The sequence below is a fragment of the Tribolium castaneum genome, chromosome 9 (genome assembly GCF_031307605.1).
Source record: "Tribolium castaneum strain GA2 chromosome 9, icTriCast1.1, whole genome shotgun sequence".
Taxonomy (NCBI): domain Eukaryota; kingdom Metazoa; phylum Arthropoda; class Insecta; order Coleoptera; family Tenebrionidae; genus Tribolium; species Tribolium castaneum.
In genome coordinates, this window is record NC_087402.1 from 2,112,630 (window position 1) to 2,134,842 (window position 22,213).

The 22,213-nt window shown below is 36.5% G+C and overlaps 8 protein-coding genes across 9 annotated transcripts; 2 read left to right on the top strand and 6 right to left on the bottom strand.

The window, feature by feature from the left end:
* The first annotated feature begins 1,866 nt into the window (after window positions 1–1,866).
* Mnn1 (Menin 1) lies at window positions 1,867–5,958 on the top strand. Its single transcript, XM_964878.4, has 4 exons — window positions 1,867–2,772; window positions 2,820–2,984; window positions 3,532–4,055; window positions 4,106–5,958. Exons 1-4 carry the CDS (start codon window positions 1,922–1,924, stop codon window positions 4,414–4,416), a joined length of 1,851 nt encoding a protein of 616 aa, XP_969971.1. The 5' UTR covers window positions 1,867–1,921; the 3' UTR covers window positions 4,417–5,958.
* ND-B14.5B (NADH dehydrogenase (ubiquinone) B14.5 B subunit) lies at window positions 5,526–6,536 on the bottom strand. Its single transcript, XM_964952.4, has 3 exons — window positions 6,331–6,536; window positions 6,132–6,275; window positions 5,526–6,082 (listed from the first exon to the last, which is right to left on the bottom strand). The coding sequence occupies exons 1-3, from the start codon at window positions 6,497–6,499 to the stop codon at window positions 6,033–6,035; spliced, it is 363 nt and encodes a 120-aa protein (XP_970045.1). The 5' UTR covers window positions 6,500–6,536; the 3' UTR covers window positions 5,526–6,032.
* A 45-nt stretch (window positions 6,537–6,581) lies between these two features.
* Window positions 6,582–7,765, top strand: LOC658658 (coiled-coil domain-containing protein 134). Its single transcript, XM_008193566.3, has 2 exons — window positions 6,582–6,758; window positions 6,820–7,765. The coding sequence occupies exons 1-2, from the start codon at window positions 6,671–6,673 to the stop codon at window positions 7,371–7,373; spliced, it is 642 nt and encodes a 213-aa protein (XP_008191788.1). The 5' UTR covers window positions 6,582–6,670; the 3' UTR covers window positions 7,374–7,765.
* A 107-nt stretch (window positions 7,766–7,872) lies between these two features.
* Cda4 (Chitin deacetylase-like 4) lies at window positions 7,873–11,565 on the bottom strand. Its single transcript, NM_001110433.1, is given in 8 exon segments — window positions 7,873–8,272; window positions 8,464–9,006; window positions 9,054–9,259; window positions 9,307–9,434; window positions 9,488–9,599; window positions 9,648–9,757; window positions 11,462–11,531; window positions 11,534–11,565. Coding segments are annotated over 7 exon segments (1,473 nt in total). The 5' UTR covers window positions 11,534–11,565; the 3' UTR covers window positions 7,873–7,968.
* Window positions 11,566–11,692: 127 nt separating this feature from the next.
* LOC100142257 (UDP-glycosyltransferase UGT5-like) lies at window positions 11,693–15,636 on the bottom strand. Its single transcript, XM_064359116.1, has 6 exons — window positions 15,407–15,636; window positions 14,942–15,361; window positions 14,690–14,891; window positions 14,413–14,644; window positions 12,051–12,270; window positions 11,693–12,004 (listed from the first exon to the last, which is right to left on the bottom strand). The coding sequence occupies exons 1-6, from the start codon at window positions 15,610–15,612 to the stop codon at window positions 11,737–11,739; spliced, it is 1,548 nt and encodes a 515-aa protein (XP_064215186.1). The 5' UTR covers window positions 15,613–15,636; the 3' UTR covers window positions 11,693–11,736.
* Window positions 15,637–16,020: 384 nt separating this feature from the next.
* LOC658862 (UDP-glycosyltransferase UGT5) lies at window positions 16,021–18,065 on the bottom strand. 2 transcript variants are annotated; one of them, XM_008193569.3, is made up of 7 exons: window positions 17,935–18,065; window positions 17,705–17,901; window positions 17,240–17,659; window positions 16,987–17,191; window positions 16,710–16,941; window positions 16,441–16,660; window positions 16,021–16,391 (listed from the first exon to the last, which is right to left on the bottom strand). In XM_008193569.3, exons 2-7 carry the CDS (start codon window positions 17,893–17,895, stop codon window positions 16,115–16,117), a joined length of 1,545 nt encoding a protein of 514 aa, XP_008191791.1. In that variant the 5' UTR covers window positions 17,896–17,901; window positions 17,935–18,065; the 3' UTR covers window positions 16,021–16,114. The 2 variants fall into 2 exon arrangements, with proteins under 2 accessions (XP_008191791.1, XP_008191790.1); XM_008193568.3 differs by lacking the exon at window positions 17,935–18,065 and having other exon boundaries at window positions 17,705–17,931.
* On the bottom strand, window positions 18,055–20,693 carry LOC658932 (UDP-glycosyltransferase UGT5). Its single transcript, XM_008193567.2, has 6 exons — window positions 20,543–20,693; window positions 19,732–20,075; window positions 19,269–19,688; window positions 19,018–19,222; window positions 18,729–18,963; window positions 18,055–18,682 (listed from the first exon to the last, which is right to left on the bottom strand). The coding sequence occupies exons 2-6, from the start codon at window positions 19,917–19,919 to the stop codon at window positions 18,186–18,188; spliced, it is 1,545 nt and encodes a 514-aa protein (XP_008191789.1). The 5' UTR covers window positions 19,920–20,075; window positions 20,543–20,693; the 3' UTR covers window positions 18,055–18,185.
* A 653-nt stretch (window positions 20,694–21,346) lies between these two features.
* LOC659005 (uncharacterized protein) lies at window positions 21,347–22,115 on the bottom strand. The gene is made up of 2 exons (XM_965345.4): window positions 21,839–22,115; window positions 21,347–21,789 (listed from the first exon to the last, which is right to left on the bottom strand). The coding sequence occupies exons 1-2, from the start codon at window positions 21,938–21,940 to the stop codon at window positions 21,439–21,441; spliced, it is 453 nt and encodes a 150-aa protein (XP_970438.1). The 5' UTR covers window positions 21,941–22,115; the 3' UTR covers window positions 21,347–21,438.
* Between the last annotated feature and the right edge of the window lie 98 nt (window positions 22,116–22,213).

Here is a 22,213-nt window from a genome sequence, read left to right on the forward strand (position 1 = left end):
TTTCGTTCTTTTTTTTTATTCTGTTAGAAAAACATTTAGATTAAGACCAACCGTAAGGAGAACTCAAGAATAAGTAAGAAAAATCATTCTTATCATTCTTTTTTGTTACAATTCAAAGGTAAAAAAAGTGAATATCTTTGGCAAATGGAGTATGTATGTATTAAGATTCCTCACATAAGGAAGTATAAATGTTCCCTACGGGGCTACTAAGTCTCAAACAACGCTTTAGAATTCACTATTCCACCCTTCCAAGTCGAAAATTTGGAACAATTATATTTTAAAGGGCCCTCTGACTGATAATGACGTCACATGATGACGTCGCAATCCAATGCAAATAAAATTAACGTTGGAATGGGTTTTGGACGCAAATGTGTAGCACCTACCTTTCTCAAATTGAAAAATTGTGCCAAACAGTCTTTTGAGCCGGTTTTTCCCCGAGTATTCTCCATAAACATAGTCAATAAGAGGCAGGTCGTTGTGCGCGCGGCGCCAAGTCACAGCTCGCGCGCCCGCACTTTCAAATTCACAAATATTCCACAAAACAGATGCCCCACTTTGCACTTTTGAACCACTTAGTTCATCTATTCACTGGTTTCGTTTAATTTTCTGAGAGATAACAACAACAACACCGACTGTAACAATTTCGCGAGATGACAACTGTCAAAAGCAGCGTCCAAAATGGAGCAAAGTCAAAGCACTCTTGACAAAGTTTTCAAAAGTGTGATTTTATGCATTTATTAATTTTTTTGAGCAAAATACCCTTTCCTATACAGTAAAGAATTGATTTAAATGTCGTTTCTCACCTTTGTATCGAGTCTATAACTTGTTTTTTTCTTTGAAGTCATGTAAAATTATCCTCATCTGCTCCCATCCAAACCAAAGTTGCGTTGCTAGGGGCAACATTGACAACAAAAAAAGACCTATTGAAGATTTTTTATATTTTTTTTATTTAAAATGCTATCAAAAATGGTTAATTTTGGCATTTTCCAACATTTAAATTTAAAAAAAACTGTTTTTTTGCGATGTTTCGGTAAAAACCTGTTTGAAAAATACATTTTTTTGAATTTTTGCATTTTTTTTTTTTAATATTGCTCCACATTTTGTGGTTTTCGAGTGTTCTGCTAAAAATTTCCTAATCTGGTTAATAATTACTTACATTAATTAATTATTAATAATTAATAAACAAGAAAATGTGCGTTGTAAAGAGGTGTCCGCTATCCGGAGGTGTCCATCAAGAAAGATTTCTCTGTAGTAAATAACACGGAGACCGATACAGAATTAAATTTATACAGTCTACATATTATTAGCGAGTTTTTTTGCAATAAATTTTTAAAAAGTAGAAACTTGTAATTTACTTTCTTTCTTCATCTAGAGATAAAATTGAGCTTGTGCGTTTGGACGGACTTTACACCCTCCTGTTTTTTTAAACCATGATTCATAAAAAAATATTTATTGTTTGTCACTTTGTTGGTAATTGTTATTTAAATTAGTAAAATTTATTAAAAACACCGATATGACAAAAATACAAAATTCAAGGACGTCAGGCATTTATTTCACTTTACATTAATATACATTTTTAATACAATTTTTATTAATCGGAGGATTGCATAATTTTTATTTTTTTGTTGGTCTTGGTCACCGTACGGGCGGAAAATGTGTTTTTGCGTCTGATTACGCTACAGACAGCACAAAACCCGCCAAAAAAATCAAATTAATGGAAAAAAAAACGAAAATATTGAAATTTTTGTAAATGGACTCGTGTGTAACCGTTGCCATTCGGCAAAATCCGTCGATTTTCCGACCAATCAGGTGCCAGTTTTCGGAAAATAAACAACATTGCGCAATAATTAATTGTTTTTATGTTGGCAACAGCCGCTTGGCTTTTTAATTTGACAAGTGACAGAAAATGTAAAGCATCGACATGGCGGGTATTCGTGAAATAGACAAAGCATTATTCCCAATAAAGAATATACCATCAGTTATCCAACTGTTCAAGAATCAGTTAGAAGACGCCTGCGAGCCGGATTTGGCTCTACTTTCAGTAGTTGCCGGCGCTGTCGAGAATTCGTTGACATGCCGGTCGAACACGAGCTTGCAGGTATGCGAACCAGTGGAGCCGACAAGCCTCCCAATCCTGGAATTCCACACAATCGAGACCCTCTACAACAAGTTCCACACGATCATGAAGAGCGCCGTCGAGTGCAACAAGGGCTTTAAGTCGTACGCCACCAGAGAGCTCGTCAAGAAAGTCTCCGACGTCGTTTGGAACTCCCTCACGCGCAGCTACTACAAGGACAGGGCGCACTTGCAGAGCCTCTACAGCTACCTGACTGGGAGCAAGCTGGACTGCTTTGGGGTCGCCTTCGCCGTGGTGGCCGGCTGCCAGGCTTTGGGGTACTCTGACGTGCATTTGGCCCTCTCGGAAGACCACGCCTGGGTTGTCTTCGGCGAGAGGGGCACCGAGACGGCCGAAGTCACGTGGCACGGCAAAGGCAACGAGGACAAACGGGGCCAAGAGATTGGGAAAGGCGTCTCGGCCAGGTCTTGGTTATACGTAAATAATAAGCCGGTGGTTTGCACCAGACATATGGAAGTTGCCGCCTTAGTCTCAGCTATTAATCCCTCTCTAAATGCCACACATGACGCTTTCGAAGTTGCGCTGCTGCAGCAGGATTTGTTATGGCTTTTGTATGACTTGGGGCATCTGAAGAAGTACCCCATGGCCATTGGTAATTTGGGCGATTTGGAAGAAATTGCCCCAAAGGGGGGAAGGTCCGAACAATTTTATCGTTAATTCGTTTAGTTGCAATTTTTTATAGGACACCCTGTAGCGTTTTATTTGAAGAGGCCATATCGTCTGCACGTACCTATTACAATAATCAACATGTATATCCGTATACTTATCAGGGAGGTTACTTTTATCGTAACAAAATGTACAAAGAAGCTTTTGAGAGTTGGGCAAATGCCAGTGATGTCATTAGGTTGTAAGTATTTTTTATTTCGTCTTACAATCTTATCAACCTCCCACAATAAGTTTATTTTTATAAATGATTATTAATTTTCCTGTATTTTTTTTAAATGTCTCGTTACATAAATACAGATGGAAGATAATTGCGACTAATCTCGACTTTTAGCTTATTTGCATATTATGTAAATTAATTACGTTGTTAGGAAAATATTCTGTGTAAAGTACAAATTTCAGTTTAATTAAGTCTGTGCTCGTAAACGATTTAACAACCAATACCAAGCGGATTTAGGGAAAAAATGATCAGTTATCTTGAAATATTTATTGATATTTTTTGTGGTACAAATAAATTTCAGAGATTGCTTAGTGATAAATTGTTTCCAAAGACTAGTAATTAAAACGTTGCCTTGTCTATAAAAACAAGTTATTCTAAATATAATTTTAATCAGAATTTCATATTAATTAGTTGTTAAAACATGGAAATGTGATGTGTAATAAAAAAAACGCAACATATTCCTAATTTTTTGTGGATTTTTCCCCAATTTGAAAAAGAAAAATTTTAACAGGTATAATTATTCGCGGGACGACGAAGAGATTTACAAGGAATTCTTAGAGATAGCGAACGAACTAATACCTCACATAATGAAAGTGGAAAGCTCAGGTTTCAGTGCAAACACAATCCTAAAAAAGCCCGAATGTTTCGCAAACCTGTTGCGTTTTTACGACGGCATTTGCCAGTGGGAGGAAGGAAGTGCCACTCCTGTCCTTCACATAGGATGGGCCAAACCGCTAGTAAATACAATATCAAAATTCGATGCTGAAGTGCGAGCCCAAGTCGAAATCGTCTGTGGTCGGCCTGAAGACGACACCAATAAACGATCAAACGGTGGCTATTTCAACAACAACAACTACGAAAAAGAGAACGGAACCAACGAAACAGACATCCTGACTTCGCTCAATTCGAAGGCACTCAAAGACGACCAATCAACCTCGAATTTTCACCCGAGCATTGAGGCTTTGACCGCCGCTTGCTCGGAGAAAATTCTCAACCCGGAGTATTTGCTCCAAGGAGATGGATCGCCTTTTGTTGGTGAGTGTAAAACAAAGTGTTTGAGGCAGGTTTTATTGAGTTTGGTTCAGGTGGAGATGAGGCTGTGCCATTGGAAAAGGAAAACGGCAAACCGAGCACTTCCAAGCAAGAAACGGAAGAGAAGAAAGAAGAGGTGCCTCCACCTGTCGTCGAAAAGGAAGAACCCGTCGAGAACAAACGGCCGACAATCATTCTTCACAGCCAGAAGATGAAAGAACTGAAGGATCTTCTACTAGCGGAAAAATTGAATACTCACGCGATTTCGCTCCATTTAACGGCGCAATCTCAAGTACAAGTCGGTAAGAAAGGTCGCAGCGACTCGGACGGGGGCATCAGACCCAAGAGGGCCAGGCGCGAGTAAGTGTACATTTTCGGCGAGGATTTATACAGTACTTAATTAGTAATGCAGGGCATTATATATTTAAATGCAATATCATGAGTGGCTTTGAAGAGGTTTCCTAAAACAAGCAAATAATTTTTTTCGCGCTATTTACAGCCAACTTTGTTAGAGTAGTACGCATGGCCTCCGTTCTAAATCTGATGACCTCTTCACTTCGAACGCAAAATAGTTTCGCGAGCTTGCCATTTGATCTGTAGTGCACATTATGATAAAAGGATCAGTATTATGTTGAACAGAACTGATAATTCTCATAATTTATTGAGTCTTTTGACTTTCTTCTCTTAAAACATAGAATAAGATATTGCAGTTAATTTAATTAAGCGAACGCCTCATTTACTTATGTGATTGCACCTCCCGCTTGACGCTTGTTCTTGTTCTGGATATTTTACTTGCACGTTAGTTATCTCCTAGTTAGCGTTAGGTTATTGTTAAACATTCCTCGTGATTAGATCACAAATTGCCTAGTATTTTTCGGTTGTTAATGCATTTTATGCATCTAAATGTTTTATTGTGGTATTTATTGTGTATTTTATTAAGTGTTGTAAGTTATTTCATTCACCATAATCAAACGCCGAGCAATCTCTACATATTCACGCCGCAATATGACGATGCATACACATAATCCAAGGCTGTTTAGTAGTTTTTTTGAGGTAAGATTTGTTTGCTGCTACCTCCCCCGTATTTTTAGTGCAGATCTGTGCAATCGATTGCCGATTTTAACACGAAATCATTTGCCAAATCGTCGATTTGTGTTGTTTGCAATAGCATTAAATAGATCAAGTGTAAACTATAGGAAGAAATCAACTTTTAGAATCATCCTTCTTGTTTAGGAATAAGATAAATTTAGTGAGTAGCTTGAAAAGCTGATTTTATTTTTATATTCGGTATTATAGTGAAACTGAGAAATGGTACAATAATTACGAGATTCAGTGAAAATTTTACAATCGCGAAACAGAACGGTTTTAAGGGCGCTAGTATACTATTACTATTTTTTTAATTGTTTAAAGTTGCCAAACGTTTTAGTGGAAAACAATGCTTTGTTTAACTTGGTTCTGTTTCGGTTTTAAGCGTCTTTATTTTTGTAATTCAGGTGTAGATTTTAAGTGGTTTATATTTTACTTTTTCTATTACCGTTTATACATGTACCACAGCAAAATTAAATTATTGTAGTCTGTGATGAATTAAAGGGTGACTAATGTATTTATTGATTAATGTATTTTGTAGAAATAGAGGTATTATTGATACATGTATTTTTCTAACCAAAAGTAAATTTATCAGATTCTTCCATTTTGTTTGTTAATGTTGAATTATAAGAAGTCTAACTTTGAAGTTTGGAAATGATCGTATAAGTATTGTTATATTTTGTAGGCTTTTCTCAATACAAATAAACAATGTACATCACATCTTATTAGAGTAACTCTGATTATTTACAATGTATACAATTTAGAAGTTAAATACTTGTATTTTCGCCCACAATTATTAATAAATGAAATGCATACTTAATCCATTTTCTTCCCAAAAACCCCATTTTAATAAATAACATTTATTTAAACTACTTGAATTACAAGACAGGAAAATCAGCGGATGGGGATCCAAGGTTCCAACACTTCGCTATACTTCTTGCGAGCTAAAAACACGAAATTAATAATAAGAAAACACCAAAAAAATCGTCTTACTGAAATCGGGAAAATCCTCAGGGTGTAACTGAATGTAATGCCTAAAGGCAGCGTCCCTTTCAGCGAAATAATTGTTCCTATAATCGTCTATGTACTTCCCAAGAGCTGCGCCCCCCGCTGTTACCAAAACATGGGCCTGAATCCCTAAACAACAAATATTTGATTATGTAAGAACTCCTAGGTTATGTGACTGACTTACCCGACAGTATTGGTTTTTTAAGAAACCAGTTAGTAATTAGCATTGCGATAAAAGCTGAGCCTCCGCCTATTCCAGGGGCCCAGTATTTACTCATAAATGAGGGGATTCGTGTTTCATCGTTGCTAAGAACCTCCAAGGGGGTTGTTGCCACCTTCGGCCCGGTCGCCATTTCTATTACTGTTTGAGTCGGTCAAACAGGCTACTGTATTTCGAACGAAAAGTACATAGGCGGAGCCTAACTACACGTGTTGGTCAATTCAAGTTTGACATTTCGCTGTGTACTTCTAGCAGGCCACTCATTTCGAATGAAATTCAAAAATTGTTGTTAGGTTATGTAGCAATGAAAATTAAAACAATTATTTTGGTTTTATTTGTCGTTAATTTTTCTTTTGCCCAGTCCAACGAGGCGGAAATTGCGGAACAAATCTGTATCCTTTTTTTTCGCACTTTGGTGATATTTCATCGTAATTACTTAACTCCCGAAATTAGATAAAAAATTGTTCAAACGCCAACGGGCCGAGCAACTTGAGGCAATTAAGAGTTTCCGCAAAATCTCAAGTTATGAAAAACAGTATTCCATGATAATGCTCATGGCTGAGAAAGTATTCACTGTTATTCAAGACAGTCGCGCGACAATCGAAGCTTCACCATACATTCCTGGTGTGTCAGACTTCCCCCTAGATGATAGGATCAAAGATGCCTTATCGAATATTTTGGAGAATACGGCTCTATTTTCTGATATCATTTTACGATTCCCCGACATATCTATATCAGTATTAAAGACCAACAACAACTGGGACGTGTTACTACAATGGAGCATTGCGTTCTGCAACCAAGTCAGATATCTGCTGGACAACAGCACAATAAAAGCCATGTCTTTCGCCAGCCAGGAACTGAATCACGTTGAACGAAATCCAAACTATTTCAATCCCTACAGGAAGCAAGGACCGGAATTAGACCAGGAAGGCAACCCCAGTAAAGCGAAAAAGAAAAAGAAGGAAATCAAGAAAGGACCGCGCTTATCCACGCATTCAGAACTTTAAAAAATAGGTCAATATACGACTGCTTCTACAAAAAATGCTCAATTTTTTTAATGCAAGGCGTTCAACAAATAATTAAATTTACCACACGTGTTAATCTTTAGATATTTTAATGCACCACACGTTTTTGTTTATTACTGATATTGTTTATAGTGAGAAAGTTCTTATTACGCACTGTAGTTTAGTGAAAGAAGTCAGTATTAAACATAAACAGGATTTTCGGGCGCTAATGACAATCTTATTATAAAAAAATAATAATATTTAATATTCAAAGTGGTCAAGAATGACCTTTGTTGGATGAAGCATGGTGAAATGTTACCATAAATAATTTTAAGAAGTTACAGCTTTTAGATTTTGTAGATGTTATACAATAAATAAAGATTTACGCTTTAAAACGTGTTTTTTTTTGTTGGGTGCGAAAATAAGTCTGTAGGTAACAATAATTTATTTATTATTTTTCAAAAAGCAACAATAGAAAATGTTCACACCTGACTCGAGTTGGATAAAACCTACACATAAATAATAGATAAACTTACTGATATTACCTAAACATTTTGGTTTGAAAATTAAAAAATCTATAACTAAAAATGACATTGTACTATTTTCTAACGTTATCAGGAACGTAGTTGTCTTTTCCTGCAATCCCAGACCCTTCAGCATCCCCTAACCACGGATACTGGTTAGGACAATCGTTACAAGTCTCTAGGTATCTCGTATCCGTGAAATTTAAGTCGGGAGTTTTGAAATTAAGCGCACACTTATTGGGGTTATTACACGATTTGGGCGGCAAATTGGCCTTGTTTTTACAACTCCACCCTTCGTAATTGTTCAATTCTTTGATCGTTTTCGGGTCCGTCATCCAGGTCAGGGCTTGCGTGCCCGTGACGAACCAAACATCGGGCCTGGAATGAAAAGTTAATAAGAAAATGAAAATAAATCAAACACAAACGAATGAATCAAACAAACTTTTTTATTAGCACCTTTGCAGCATTTAGTTACCTAATCCGATTATGAGTCATAAACTTATTAAAATATTTGTATCTTCAGTAACAGTTACGTTAAAATTATAATGTAATGAAATACTAGTACTTACAGCGTCACAGTCCAGTCCAAAAATTTATGCAACCCTTGCTCCAGCTCTTTAATCGAGAACCAATTCGTGTGGAAGGGCATCATGTAAGGGGCCCTGTTTTGTTCGTAATGCCTGTTGAAATCTTCCTGCAACCACTCGAAAACTTCCTGAGCGTCATGATTGTGCAAAACGCATTGGTCCAAGTAGGGACAATGGCCCCCTTCATACCCGTCCACGAAATGTGCATTTAGGGGAATTTCCCAAACTCCGGGGAATGACTTAGTCGGACAAGACCCCGATTTACATTCGTGTGGAATTTTGTAATCTAAAGTGTACGGCCAAACTGGCACAGCTAAAGGCGGAACGCCAATAGAACTGTCGTAAATGTAACCGAAATCTTCCAAAACTTTATACTGCGTGTTGCGTCCAGGCTTTAAAAAGGGGGCCCTCATGCCCACAACTTGACTCTTGGAGATGTTGGCGAAGTGGCGCAAAATCTCCCGCATGCCGATCATTTCCCCAACCCATTCCTCGTAGCCTTTGTCTTGCAAACCCATTTGCAAACTAAAAAAGATTTGCTTGACCTAACTCTATTTTTTAAAGACACTTACGAGATTGTTTCCGTGGCCATTTCGTGACCATCACTTGCCAGTCCTTGAATCATTTGATAATTACTGTATTCATGCGAGATAAAGAACGTCCCTCTAATATCACACCCGTTGGGATTTTGTCGCTTTTTATTAAAAACTTTCTTGTAATGGTCGTAATTATTCAAATTAATGGCGCCGTCAAAAGTCATAAGAATCATTTGCGGGGTCTGGAATTATAAAACAGTTTTGGTGGCCACAAAAAATCGCCAATTACCTCTTCTGGGTCCAGTCCCCCTGGAATTATTGTCCCATCTTTGGAACAGAAACAATACGGGAGTTCGCACTCCCCTGTGTTGCACTTGGGGGCTAAGTCAGTCGGGGGTTCGGTGACGGGGGCAGGTGCTGCACCAAAACTATCATCTTTCATTGAAACTTTTGGTTTCTCCCATACTTACTTGAAGCAATGGGTCCACAACGAGCCTCGTTTTTGAACGTGCAAAATTTACTAATGTCGTCGAAAAACAGTCCCGAGGGACAACGGTTCAAGTAGGGATAACCATCCACACACTAGAATTTTATTTTCAATTTTTTGGAATTAATTAGCTGGGAAAAAACCTGATAGAAGCGCCGACAAGTGGCAGGGTCTGCAAAATTGCCATTTCCGACCCCTTGGGGGCACTCAAATTCTTCGTTTTTCTTGTCGTCTTTGGTTCTTTGCGCCTTCACTGCAAATATTTGCTTAGAATCGAGCAAACTTTAATGAAACGTAACGAAAAAATAAGCTGTATTCCAGCTTAAAAGAACGAATTATGTTTTAGATTTGACTTAAAGGACTTATTTCGCACGATTCTTTGCTTAGAAAAGAGTAAACTTTTTTAAAACATAATGAAAACGTTATATTCTGGATCAGAAGAACGAATTATGTTATAGTTTTGACGAAAACGGCTTATTTCGGGCGATTTTTTGCCTTGAAAGAAGTAAACTTGTATAGAACTGACTGAAAATAGGTAGGTATTTGGTAGAAAATATCATTTTTCGAACAATTCTTTGCTGATAAACGATATGGAACAAACTGAAAAGGCCTTATTCAGGCACAAAAGTTTGAATGAAGGCACAATGCGATGACAAATCGTGTAACTTTCTGTGTAAATAGAATTTGTTTGCAGTCGTAATCAATTCTGCTTTCACAGCTTCTGTTTTAGTGTATCGGCAAAAATGCGGTCATCGGTTGAATTAATCGTCAATGGAAACTCAAACTTCGATAGGAAAGTGTTGTGTTATGGTAGTGTAAAAGTACACTTTCGTAAGAATAAAGTTCAAGTTCACTTTTACCAAATGTGTGCGGAAAATCGCTTCAATAAACCTAGTCAAGGTTGTGCATTAATTTTTATTTTTGTTATTGCTTGCATAAATCCCGTAACCACAAATTTTCGCGTAATTTACTTTCATTTTCTAATTAGCAAACCGTGTAACGGTTTGAAAAAACACGAAAGTGCAAATGAAAGTTTTAAATTTTGTCGGCGAAATATAAATCTTCTTCTGGTGGAATTTTTACCGGGTTTAGAATTACAAATCTCCATTCAACGTTTTGTAACCAAGGTTGGAGCAAAGAATGCATAAATTGTTACATATTTATCGGCGTTGCAGAAATTTCTGAACCTTGGTTCTTGGATTGGTTGGGCACTTTTTCGAATTTGAAACGAAGTGTATTTTTGTCAGCTGGATTTCCTGCAAACAGAACCAGTCAACCTTGCGCTGCTAACGATATTCCAGTCCATTACGAATTTTTGAGGAAATGGAAAAAACTTTAAAAAATATAAATAATATCGAAAGCTGAGGATCCAACACATACCATCATTACTTTCTACTTTAACCTCGATTTACTGAGACTAAAATAATAACCTTACGTTGTCAAGGCCCCTAAACTGTTTAATTAAAAGTGAAATTATGAGCGTCTGCTGCCGCAAGTTGCCAAACTTTTGTCAATTTTTCCGTTCACTCATTGTGAATAAATTCTTCGGTGCGTGACATTTGAGGCGGGTATTAATATGCAAAAATGTTATTTACGATGGTTGGTTAAATATTTATCGCAATGTCCTTCGAGATGTATTACTTCTGCAAATCTGCAGATTGAAAGTGAGCTCAGTTCTGGGAAATTTGTGCAATAGTTAATTGTCACCAATGGAGTAAACAATTGGCTCCGCAAGTTCAAGTAACTGTAATTTCATTAATAATTCGGACGGCACTTGAATTGTTAATTAAAAAATGGTCTTGTTTGAGAAAATTGGACAAATTGCGGTGATTAGATTTAGCAAAATTATTCACTTTCACATCATACATGCAATGTAATTTGTTGCGGATTTAAAGTCTTCCTTGTTCCAGCGTGTTTTTGCGAGGATTAATGACCGTTGAAAAATTTCATAACTTACCTGTCGTTAAACTCAAGCACAGTACACTAATTAACACTATGTGACACGATTTTAGCAGGAACTTTGCCATTTTTCCTGCTGCACAATACACTAACTGGCCGCAACGTTGTTGACGACTGCACTTTCCTCTTCTTGTGCCTTCCTGCTGGTCATTCATTGGCTATACCACTTTCTTTGCCATAACCATTAGGTCAAGGAGATATACCGGTTTTACAAAATTTAATTTAGACGTGTGTTATCAAGATTTGAAAATTCTCAAATTTATTCAAATTGATTCAGGCGGTTTTTTCTTTTCGCGTTCTACATAAAACCTGTCTTGGAAGAAAAACTGTAAAGTACAAGCTTGTGGAAATCGCAAACGAGAGGACTAGAGCAACGTCAATGAGGTAATACTGGTACCAAGGCAAGTCGGCACCCACTGAGCGCAAATGAGGGGCTCCTTTGTGTCTAATTACGTACTCCACCCAATAAACTGCAGTCTCCAAGGGGGACAGTGGACGGTCCTTGAATATTTTGGAAATTCTTTCAATGTTTTGCTTGTATCTAACAAAAATTACTCAATAAAAGTTTTTTTTTCAACCAGACGTACTTTAAATCTTCAATAAGCTCTTTAATAGTGTGGAGAAAAGTGTTTTTGTTTATATGGTCGTATGAGAGTTTTTTCGCAATTCCTAATTTCTCAGATGTGACAATATTGCGCTCCTGGTCGGCATAAATTGGAACTCCTATTCTGGGAACAGCACAATAGACTGCTTCCTGACTACCTAACATACCACCATGGCTAATAAATAATTTCACATTAGGGTGGCCTAAAAATTGAGACAAATAAACCAAAAAAAAACACGCAAAAAATCGTTACATAGAATATCAATCTGAGGCATCCACATTTTAAAGTGAATATTTTCGGGAATTTTCAAGCCTTTGGGAAATTTTTCAGGCGATGCTTTCCATAAAACAGTGTACGGCAATTCAGCAAAAGCATCAAACATTGCCTGAAGAATTTCAGGATCGTAGGTTTCAGTCATAATCATTGAACCCATCGACAAATAAATGACCCCGAACTTGTTATTGCTAACCAAATTTTCCAAATCCTGAAACATCACCTGTAGCTGAATTTTTTACGAATTTTTTGCTACTTTTGGTAGTGGCTGGGGTTCGCGTATGTGGAGCCCCCCAACTTCGATAAAATTTGGCACAAGTGGCCTAACCTGCTGCAAACTGAAATGACTATTAACGAGCACAAGACTATCGTTTCGAATAAGATTCTCTAAAGACGGTGTCTTGTGTCCGAAAAAATCCTTAACTAATTGATCGGAACGACCAGAAAAGAAACTATACCTGAAAAATTTTGTATAAGGTTTTGGAATTAATTTAAATGATTTCACCAAAATCTGGCACTTATCCAAAAAATCGTATTTTCGACTCTTTCGTACAAACTCATCTTGGCGCTTGAACGTGAGAAATGACTTTGTATGTAAGAGGGGTTATCAGGATTTCCGATCCTGTCGTCTATCCAAGGAGGACTAACACTTGTAACGTATGAAATGACGGGAGCATTGAACAAAAATCCAAATCCTAACATAACATCACAACCGAATTGGTGAACGATAATTAAGTGGTATTTTTTTGTTGTGTTCCTCAGATTTCGTAAAACTGGCGTTTGCAATATCCTAGAAAAGGCCTCAACGCCTGCAGTCCGAGTCATAAATTTGATCCTTTGGTAAATAGTTTGATTCTGCATTCCTTCTATCGATAAATTGTTAACATGATCTGGGAGAGTTCCGTATAAACTTAATTCATTGTATCTGAAAACACTGGTCAATATTTACGGATGACTCCAGGCAAGTTGTATTGACTTTTGCCCAGATTTTCCAGAAGGATAAAACGTAATGTAGTCAATATCATGTCCTTTTTCAGCAAGACGTTTGAGAAGAGTTTCAAATAAAACTGAGTGACTTTTCGCCGGATAAGGTAAAATGCCCAAAATGTTTGCACCTTGTGTTTTTGATAGATCTGATAAGAGAAAAAGTAGAAATATACGCATTTTCTTGGTCTTTTATTGATGGTCAAAACCCACACACGGTTCACAAAATTTTGCTTGAAACTTCCTAATGTAATGATAATACGGTGATAATATTTAAATTATTAAAAACAAAACACTTGGAATGGTAAAAATGAGATTAGGTGAACGTATTTAAAAGGCTTTGAACGATGCGACTGTAAAGCACGTATAAATAAATCTATTTTGTTTGTAATCTCATTAGTCAGTCATTTTAACGTGCTTTAGGTGAATGTTATCTTAATAACTTTCAGCATTTTTACATAGGATTACAGTCAAATAAAAACAAAATTTTTAATGTTTTATTTTTTATTCGAATTTATGTTTCTGGTTGCTATCTATACAACGAAGTGCATATTTTAAGATGTAAATAATTAATATCGATCCGAACAGTAAAATAATGGTAACATCAACTAAATAAAACTGATACCAAGGCAAGTCGGCGCCCACTGAGCGTAAATGAGGGGCTCCTTTGTACCTAATTACGTATTCCACCCAATAAATTGCCGTATCCAAAGGTGACATTGGCCGATCTTTGAATATTTTAGAAATTCTTTCTACATTTTGTCTGTATCTAAGAAAAATCACTCGATTAGTGTTTAATTTTTTCATAAAAGAACACATACTTTAAATCTTCAAAAAGCTCTGTAATAGTGTTCAGCAAAGTATTTTTATTTATATGACCATATGAGAGCTTTTTTGCAATTCCTAATTTCTCTGACGTGACTATATTGAGTTCTTGGTCGTCAAAAAATGGAATTCCTATTCTGGGAATAGCGCAATAGACTGCTTCCTGGCTACCTAATAACCCTCCATGACTAATAAATAATTTCACGTTAGGATGGCCTACAAATGCATGACAAATAAACCAAAAAAACGAAAAAATCGTTACATAGAATATCGATCTGAGGCATCCACGTTTTAAAGTGAATATTTTCGGGAATTTTCAAGCCTTTGGGAAACTTTTCAGGCGATGCCTTCCATAAAACAGTATAAGGCAATTCAGCAAAAGCATCAAACATGGCTTGGAGAATTTCAGGTTTGAAGCTTTCAGTCCTAACCATTGAACCCATTGATAAGTAAACGACTCCGAACGTGTTATTGCTGACTAAATTTTCCAAATCCTGAAACTTCACCTGTAGTTGAATTTTTTACGAATTTTTTGCTACTTTTGGTAGTGGTTGGGGTTCGCGTATGTGGAGCCCCCCAACTTCGATAAAATTTGGCACAAGTGGCCTAGCTTGCTGCATACTGAAATGGCTATTAACTAGCACAAGACTAGTGTTTCGAATAAGATTTTCTAAAGAAGGAGTCGTGGGTCCAAAAAATTTCTTAACTAAGCGATCTGAACGACCAGAAAAGAAACTAAACCTGAAAATTTTGGTATAAAGCATTTGGAATTAATTTAGGAATGACTTCACCAAAATCTCGTCATTATCCAATAAATTGTATTTTCGATTCTTTCGTATAATTTCATCTTGGCGCTTGAACGTGATAAATAACTCTGGATGTAAGCAGGATTATCAGGATTTCCGATCCTGTCATCAATCCAAGGTAAATTAACACTGGTAACATATGCAACAACAGGAGCATTAAACAAATATCCAAAACCTAACGCAATGTCACACCCGAAACTGTGCACAATAATTAAATCGTATTTATTTGTCGTGTTTCGGAGATTTTGTAAAACTGGAGTTTTCATTATTGTAGAAAAGGCATCAGCGCCTGCAATGCGAGTCATGAATTTTACCGCTTGGTAAAGAGATTGATTCTGTAATTGATCGATCGAAACATTATTAACATAATTTGGGACAACCCCATATAAACTTAATTCGTTGTATCTGAAAATCCTGTTGAGTATTTAGCGATACTTCAGTCAAATAAACCTTTGTGTAAAGTTTCTTGAAGGAAAGAACGTAACGTAGTCAACTTCATGCCCTTTTTCAGCAAGACGTTTTAGCAGAGTTTCAAATAAAATTGAGTGGCTTTTCCCCGGATAAGGTAAAATGCCTAAAATATTTGCACTATGCGTTTCTGGTAATTCTGGTACGAGAAAAATTAGGAGAACTGGGAAAATACTTGTTTTCAGCATTTTTCAAAGGAAACAGTGGCCTTTTATGTGCACTTGGTTTGCAAAGTGTGGTTGTTGGTGAGTTTCCTGATACGGTGATAATGAAATTAACTTAAAAAACCATTAGAGATAGTAACTAATTTTCTTAAAATTAAATTAGGTCGTTTAGCTAATCTTAATGTTTTTTTTAGCATTGTAAGTTGGAACAGGGACCTTTGTTTTCATTCAAAATACGCCCAAATTCTGAAGTGTCTAAGTAATCAGTTGCAACAAGCAAATTTTTGAAATAATACGTTTAATTTTTTTAAATTTGTTGCTGGAATGTTGAATTAGCTTTAATAAAAACCATTCTATACTCGTACGCTAGTAAGGTCACAGAAATATATTTATAATGTAATATCTATGCCAAAGCTTTTAAATAAAACAGCGTTGTATTTTTAGAAAAAGTGCATTTATTTCTGTAAAGTAATACATTATCATAATCACACAATAAAAATATGCATTGCGTTCTAACATTTGTTAATTATTCGACTTTATGTTTTTGCTTACCGTACATGAAATACATTATCAATTTAAGTATGTAAACAATTAACAAAAAAAGTACAAACAAACCAAAGAGTAAAATAACAGCAACATCTATTAAATAATACTGATACCACGGCAAGTCGGCACCCACAGAACGCAAATGTGGAGCCCCTTTGTATTTAATTACATATTCGACCCAATAAACTGCAGTGTCCAAAGGCGACATGGGACGATCTTTGAATATTTGGGAGATTTTCTGAACGTTGTGCCTGTAGCTGCGTAAAATTATTACAAAGTTATCGATTTGTTGTTGTGTTTTTTTACCTCAAATCCTCAAGGACTCGCTTAACAGTTTCAAGAAAACTGTCTTTGGTTATACTCCCATAAGCCAGTTTTATCGCAATTCCCAATTTTTCAGACTTGTGAATATTAGCTTCTTGGTCACCATAAAGTGGAATTCCAATTCGTGGAACAGCACAATAGACGGCTTCCTGGCTACCTAACAAACCTCCATGACTAATAAATAATTTCACATTAGGGTGGCCTAAAAAGTGAGACAAATAAACCAAAAAAACTCGAAAAAAAATCACTACATAGAATATCAATCTGAGGCATCCACGTTTTAAAGTGAATATTTTCGGGAATTGTCAAGCCCTTGGGAAATTTTTCAGGCGAGGCTTTCCACAAAACTGTGTACGGCAATTCAGCAAAAGCGTCAAACATTGCTTGGAGAATTTCAGGTTCGAAGGTTTCAGTTATAACCATCGAACCCATCGACAAGTAAACGACTCCGAACGTGTTATTGCTGACTAAATTTTCCAAATCCTGAAACTTCACCTGTAGCTGAATTTTTTACGAATTTTTTGCTACTTTTGGTAGTGGCTGAGGTTCGCGTATGTGGAGCCCCCCAACTTCTATGAAATTTGGCACAGTTGGCCTAACCTGCTGCATGCTGAAATGACTATTAACGAGCACAAGACTGGTGTTTTGAATGAGATTTTCCAAAGACGGTGTATCAGGTCCGAAAAAATCTTTAACCAAGCGGTTTGAGGGAGCCATGGTCAGGTAGTTATACCTTCAAGATTCTGTATTTTTCACAAGAAAATCACAGTCATTATTTTACCAAATTCTGGTCATTATCCACAAAATTGTATTCTCGATTCTTTCGTACAAATTCATCTTGGGGAGAAAACTGGTGTAAAAATTTGGGACATAAGACGGATTATCCGGATTTGCGATTCGTCCGTGTGCCCAAGGAAGAACCGCACAGGTCGTTATAGACACAATGGGGGCGTTAAATAAGTGCCCAAAACCCAACATTGCATCAGAACCAAAAAGATGGGTAATAATTAAGTCGTATTGTTTCGTTGTGTTTTTCAGACTTTGCAAAACTGCAGTTTTCATAATTGCGGAATTAGCATCCACTCCTCCAGACGTTGTCACAAATTTTATCGTTTCGTAAACGGAATGATCCTTTAAAGCTTTAACTGAAAAATTATTGTGAAATAATGGAAGGCTTCCACGAATGCTTAACTCGTTGTATCTAAAGACTCAATTGAGTAATTTAAAATTACGGATTTGTGTGAACCTTTCTGGGGTTTTTTCGGAAAGAAAATGCGTGACGTAATCAACTTCATGCCCTTTTTCAGCAAGACGTTTCAGGAGGGTCTCGAATAAAATCGAGTGACTTTTCACAGGAAAAGGCATAATTCCCAAAATGTTGGCCGTTTCAGTTATTGAAACGCTCGGCACAATAATAAATAAATAAATAAATAACATTTTCAGCTTGCGGACACGGCTTATTTGTATTAACATTACCTTGCAGTGGGCTTTATACGCACATAATTGTTTTTTGACGCCACATTCGCTAAAACGAGTGTTCCAATTTTGTTTATCAAGGGGAAAAACAATAAAAAATTAAATAAACCAGACATGTGATAAAGTTTAAGTGTTTTTAATAATGTTGAGCCTTAAAAATACGACAAAACCTACATTTATAGTTTGACGCAGTTAATGAATATTCAAAAAAATACAAAAACAAATTATGTACAATACCAGGAACCAATAAATCACTCAATTTTATGTTTGTGGTTACCGTAAATAAAGCGAAGCACTAATTTCAAGACGTACGTGGTCAATAACAAAAACACGAAAAGTCCAGAAGCTAGAATAACAACAACATCCACCAAATAATACTGATACCAGGCCAAGTCCGCCCCTGCACTTCGCAATTGCGGAGCTCCCTTATGCCTTATCACATATTCCACCCAATAAATGGCCGTGTCTAAGGCAGACAAAGGCCGATCTTTAAACTGTTTCGAAACGCGTTCAGCATTTTGCTTGTACGTTGGGTCTTCTAGTAATTTTTTCGAAGCCTCAAGTATAGTTTTCTTGCTGATATCGTCGTATGCCACTTTAATGGTAAGTCCCATGCGTTCAGAAGCACGGATGTTGTTGTCCTGATCGGCGAAAAGTGGGATTCCCAAACGGGGAACCCCACAGTAGACGGCTTCCTGACTCCCCATCAAACCGCCATGGGAGACAAATAACTTAACGTTCGGGTGGCCTAAAAATTACGTTAATTTCAGTTCAATTAATAAACAGTAAAGTACATAAAATGTCCATCTGGGGCATCCAGTTTTCGAAATGAATGTTTTTGGGGATTTTTAGCCCCTGAGGGAAGTTTTCGCGTTTCGCTTTCCATAAAACTTTGTACGGGAGTTCGGAAAAAGCATCAAACATTCCTTGCAGTTTTTCCGGGTCGAAGGTTTCAGTCATGATCATGGACCCCATTGTTAGGTAAATTATGCCTTTGTTGGCGTCACTTGTGACCAGATTTTCAAAATACTGCAAATGTGTGCTTGAATACCAAAACAAAACAAAGATGGGGGGGGGAATTACTTTGGATAATGGTTTAGGCTCATGGATGTGGAGCCCCCCGACTTCAATAAAATTAGGTACAGTTGGTCTTGAATGCGAAATACTGAAGTGACTATTTACTATCACAAGACTAGTGTTTTGGGCCAACTCTTCCAGAGATGGTAACTCGGGCCCGAAAAATTCCTTTGCGATTTTGTTCGATTCCTTTGACGAGAAGTAGTGGTACCTTTAATTTTTGTTAAATGATTTAGAATTACTTATCACAAACTTACAAAAACTTGGTATAAAGCAACATAATTGTGTTTTCGACTCTCTCAAAGAGGCTCATTTTTGCGGTGGTTGAAACAAAATAGTTTGGAATGTAGGAGGGGTTGTCTGGATTCCCAATCCTGTCCCCGGCCCATGGCAAACTTATACTACTTATTAGAGAGACAGTTGGGGCTTTAAAATAGTGACCAAAGCCCAGCATACAATCCGAGCCGAAAATTTCAGTAACCACAAGATCGTACTTTTTTTTGGTTTTCTTTAAGTCGCGCAAAACTGGCGTGTTTAGAGTCGCTGCACAAACATCAACGCCACAAATTTTGGTCATGAAGTGAATCATGTGGAAGTTTGTGAAGCCGTCAAATGCATTGAGGGATAAATTATTGACGAAAATCGGCAGACTTCCGACTAGACTTAGCTGATTATACCTACAATTTTTAATAAGTGTGATAGGGAAAAAATTGTTTTTACCTGGCAGGTGGATCCTTTGTCGGAAAATGGGTGGCAATATCAACATTGTGGCCTTTTTCTGCAAGGCCTATTAACAGGCGTTCAAACATAACGAAGTGGCTTTTGCCAGGCATGGGGAAAATTCCGAGAATGTTGGCAGTTTGTCCGATTGCGAAAGTCGAAATAACAATAAAAAATACCGAACGCATTGTAAATTTATTGCAAATCTCACTGTGATAACTAGGTGATCCTCTGCTTTGATCGTTATATAAGATGTTGGCGAGTAATTGGCTTGTTGCGTGTTGGGGCACTTAGTTTCTCCTATTATTTTAAAGATGACACAGCACAAACGATTTGTAGAGAGTCTACCAAAAAATATAGCTTCTATACTAACACAATTAACTAATTATCGTGTAGTGAGTACTCGTGAGATCACTAATTAACTTTCAATTATGAAAAATTATGACCAACTGCACGGAAATTAAAGACTGCGCTTACAAAAGCTTTTAGTTTTGGATGTTCGAGTGACTATCATGTTTGTAGATTGATAAAAGCCATGAGTCTTCTGAATGTACCAAACGACAAAAATTTTCAAAGATAATCATTGTACTACATTAAGTAATAATCTTTGACCCAGATATTGAACGAGACCTAATTTCAATATTTCAATATAGTTTAATGCATTGGCAACTTCTCCTTCTAGATAATGCTCGACTTGTGATTAATTATGAGAATGAAAAGGCAGAATTTTTATTGCAATTGTAAACAATTTTAAATGGTGCACTAATCGAAACTAACTTCAAACAATTTTTTATTAGCGTGTTTTACTTACCGCCTAAAATCTTCAACTAACTATAACAAAAAAAAATGTAGCACATACTTTTCTATGAGTTTTTAAATACTGCTCTGCCACAAACTGAAGTAATAATATTATGTAAGTGCTGCTGCAGCGATTCAAAGTCTATAAAGAAAATTAACAAACTCAATTAAAATAAATCACAGCGGTAATAAAATAATAAAAGACCAACACAAATTCAATAAATTTTGTATTGTTTTGAATGTCGGTTGCGTAATAAACATTTTATTATTTCTGCGACTGTCTTGGTCATGTGCTTTTATTATTAACTCATTTGAAACACTTGAAACCAACATAGACCAAACAAAAGATGAAAATTTTTATTTTGCAAAAACTGCGTTTTGTATAGAAAATTTTGCTAATTTATCCCTCACTAAAATAAATACATGATAAATCACTTTATTAAACGAAGATTAAAGTTATCTGCCATATAACAATTAGGTACTATCTGGAATAGTAAAGTGTTTGATAAAACAATAATTAATTGTCTGGTACAAACGGATTTTTATACAGCTGCACATACAATGTAGTGTTTTGTGTTTCTCATATTTGCATTTTGTAAGGTGCTGTAGTTTTTTATTTAACAGGACACTCAAGTTGTCTCTTTCAACCACGAATATTTTTTTATAATTGTATAGAGTGTTATGCAACCATTACTACGGTGTGCTCACATTGTATTCTATTTTTTAGTCAATCTAAGATTAGAAGAGTCCGGAAAAGTACTACTTTACGGACGATTTCAAAATAAAATAATAGAAAAACAAAATAAAACAGCCCACATTTTTGTTAATTTATATTTATAAAATTTACAAATCAACAAATCACAGTTTTCTATTATCATTATTGGCTATTGGGATAAAAAGTCCGGTTAATTAGTTGGTTAACAATTTAATGTCCTTCAAGGGCCAGACTCGACACAGGGCCCTACTGCGGATGAGCCCTTGGGGCACTGGCCCATAGTTCCTAGAATCGGAAGAATTACCCGAATTATCGCCCTCCAACCACACGTGACCTCTAGGCACGATTTCGTAATTATTAAAACCAAGCCTAATTTTATCCCCCGGTAAACCAACCACTCTCTTACAGATATTTTGCTTAGGGTTGGAAGGACATTTAGCTATGACAATATTTCCTCTATCTATTCGATTCAGCCTAGCACTGACGTGTTCAGTTAGTAAAATATCATCGGAGTAAATCGTTGGCTCCATTGAAGGCCCTGAACACTAAAATTGTGGATTCGTTAAACAACGATAATTTTTTTAACTTTGTTACCAGAACAAAATCGCCTAGATATTCGAAAGTGCAGTGTGCCACACAGGCATATTGAATTACAAAGCCCACCGAACCCAGCGTTTTCCAAAAAAGCTTCCGCATAGCGATTTTTTTGGGGTTATGGGGGTTATGTCACATTTGACACTTGGCCACTCGAGAGGTCTCTCCACTCCCTCTAACAATATTAAAATTAAAAAAGTAATCAAAATAGCAGTTTTGAATCGTAATGATAATTTAAAGAGTAAAAAGTAATGTAATTTTTCTCTAATTAATTTAAAATTGCATTGGCGCCTATTGTCCCCACCACAAGACGCTTATCAATGACATAAAAGTGTGCTAGATAGCGCGATAAAAATAATTAAAAAATTCTACAAG

Bases quoted from the DNA above. Each gene is read 5' to 3' on its own strand.
- Mnn1 (XM_964878.4), top strand. From the start codon at position 1,922: ATGGCGGGTATTCGTGAAATAGACAAAGCATTATTCCCAATAAAGAAT. The intron at 2,985-3,531 runs GTAAGTATTTTT...AAATTTTAACAG, and splicing joins GCCAGTGATGTCATTAGGTT to GTATAATTATTCGCGGGACG. The intron at 4,056-4,105 runs GTGAGTGTAAAA...AGTTTGGTTCAG, and splicing joins AGATGGATCGCCTTTTGTTG to GTGGAGATGAGGCTGTGCCA.
- ND-B14.5B (XM_964952.4), bottom strand. From the start codon at position 6,499: ATGGCGACCGGGCCGAAGGTGGCAACAACCCCCTTGGAGGTTCTTAGC. The intron at 6,276-6,330 runs GTAAGTCAGTCA...TTTGTTGTTTAG, and splicing joins TAAAAAACCAATACTGTCGG to GGATTCAGGCCCATGTTTTG. The intron at 6,083-6,131 runs GTAAGACGATTT...TCGTGTTTTTAG, and splicing joins TGAGGATTTTCCCGATTTCA to CTCGCAAGAAGTATAGCGAA.
- LOC658658 (XM_008193566.3), top strand. From the start codon at position 6,671: ATGAAAATTAAAACAATTATTTTGGTTTTATTTGTCGTTAATTTTTCT. The intron at 6,759-6,819 runs GTATCCTTTTTT...TCCCGAAATTAG, and splicing joins GGAAATTGCGGAACAAATCT to ATAAAAAATTGTTCAAACGC.
- LOC100142257 (XM_064359116.1), bottom strand. From the start codon at position 15,612: ATGCTGAAAACAAGTATTTTCCCAGTTCTCCTAATTTTTCTCGTACCA. The intron at 15,362-15,406 runs GTTTATTTGACT...CAGGATTTTCAG, and splicing joins TCAAGAAACTTTACACAAAG to ATACAACGAATTAAGTTTAT. The intron at 12,271-14,412 runs GTAACGATTTTT...CTCAATTTTTAG, and splicing joins GCCTCAGATCGATATTCTAT to GCCACCCTAATGTGAAATTA.
- LOC658862 (XM_008193568.3), bottom strand. From the start codon at position 17,931: ATGTTAATACAAATAAGCCGTGTCCGCAAGCTGAAAATGTTATTTATT. The intron at 16,942-16,986 runs GTAGCAAAAAAT...GTGAAGTTTCAG, and splicing joins AACCTCAGCCACTACCAAAA to GATTTGGAAAATTTAGTCAG. The intron at 16,661-16,709 runs GTAGTGATTTTT...CTCACTTTTTAG, and splicing joins GCCTCAGATTGATATTCTAT to GCCACCCTAATGTGAAATTA.
- LOC658932 (XM_008193567.2), bottom strand. From the start codon at position 19,919: ATGCGTTCGGTATTTTTTATTGTTATTTCGACTTTCGCAATCGGACAA. The intron at 19,689-19,731 runs GTAAAAACAATT...TAAAAATTGTAG, and splicing joins ACAAAGGATCCACCTGCCAG to GTATAATCAGCTAAGTCTAG. The intron at 19,223-19,268 runs GTAAGTTTGTGA...CAAAAATTAAAG, and splicing joins TTGCTTTATACCAAGTTTTT to GTACCACTACTTCTCGTCAA.
- LOC659005 (XM_965345.4), bottom strand. From the start codon at position 21,940: ATGCGGAAGCTTTTTTGGAAAACGCTGGGTTCGGTGGGCTTTGTAATT. The intron at 21,790-21,838 runs GTAACAAAGTTA...CCACAATTTTAG, and splicing joins ATCTAGGCGATTTTGTTCTG to TGTTCAGGGCCTTCAATGGA.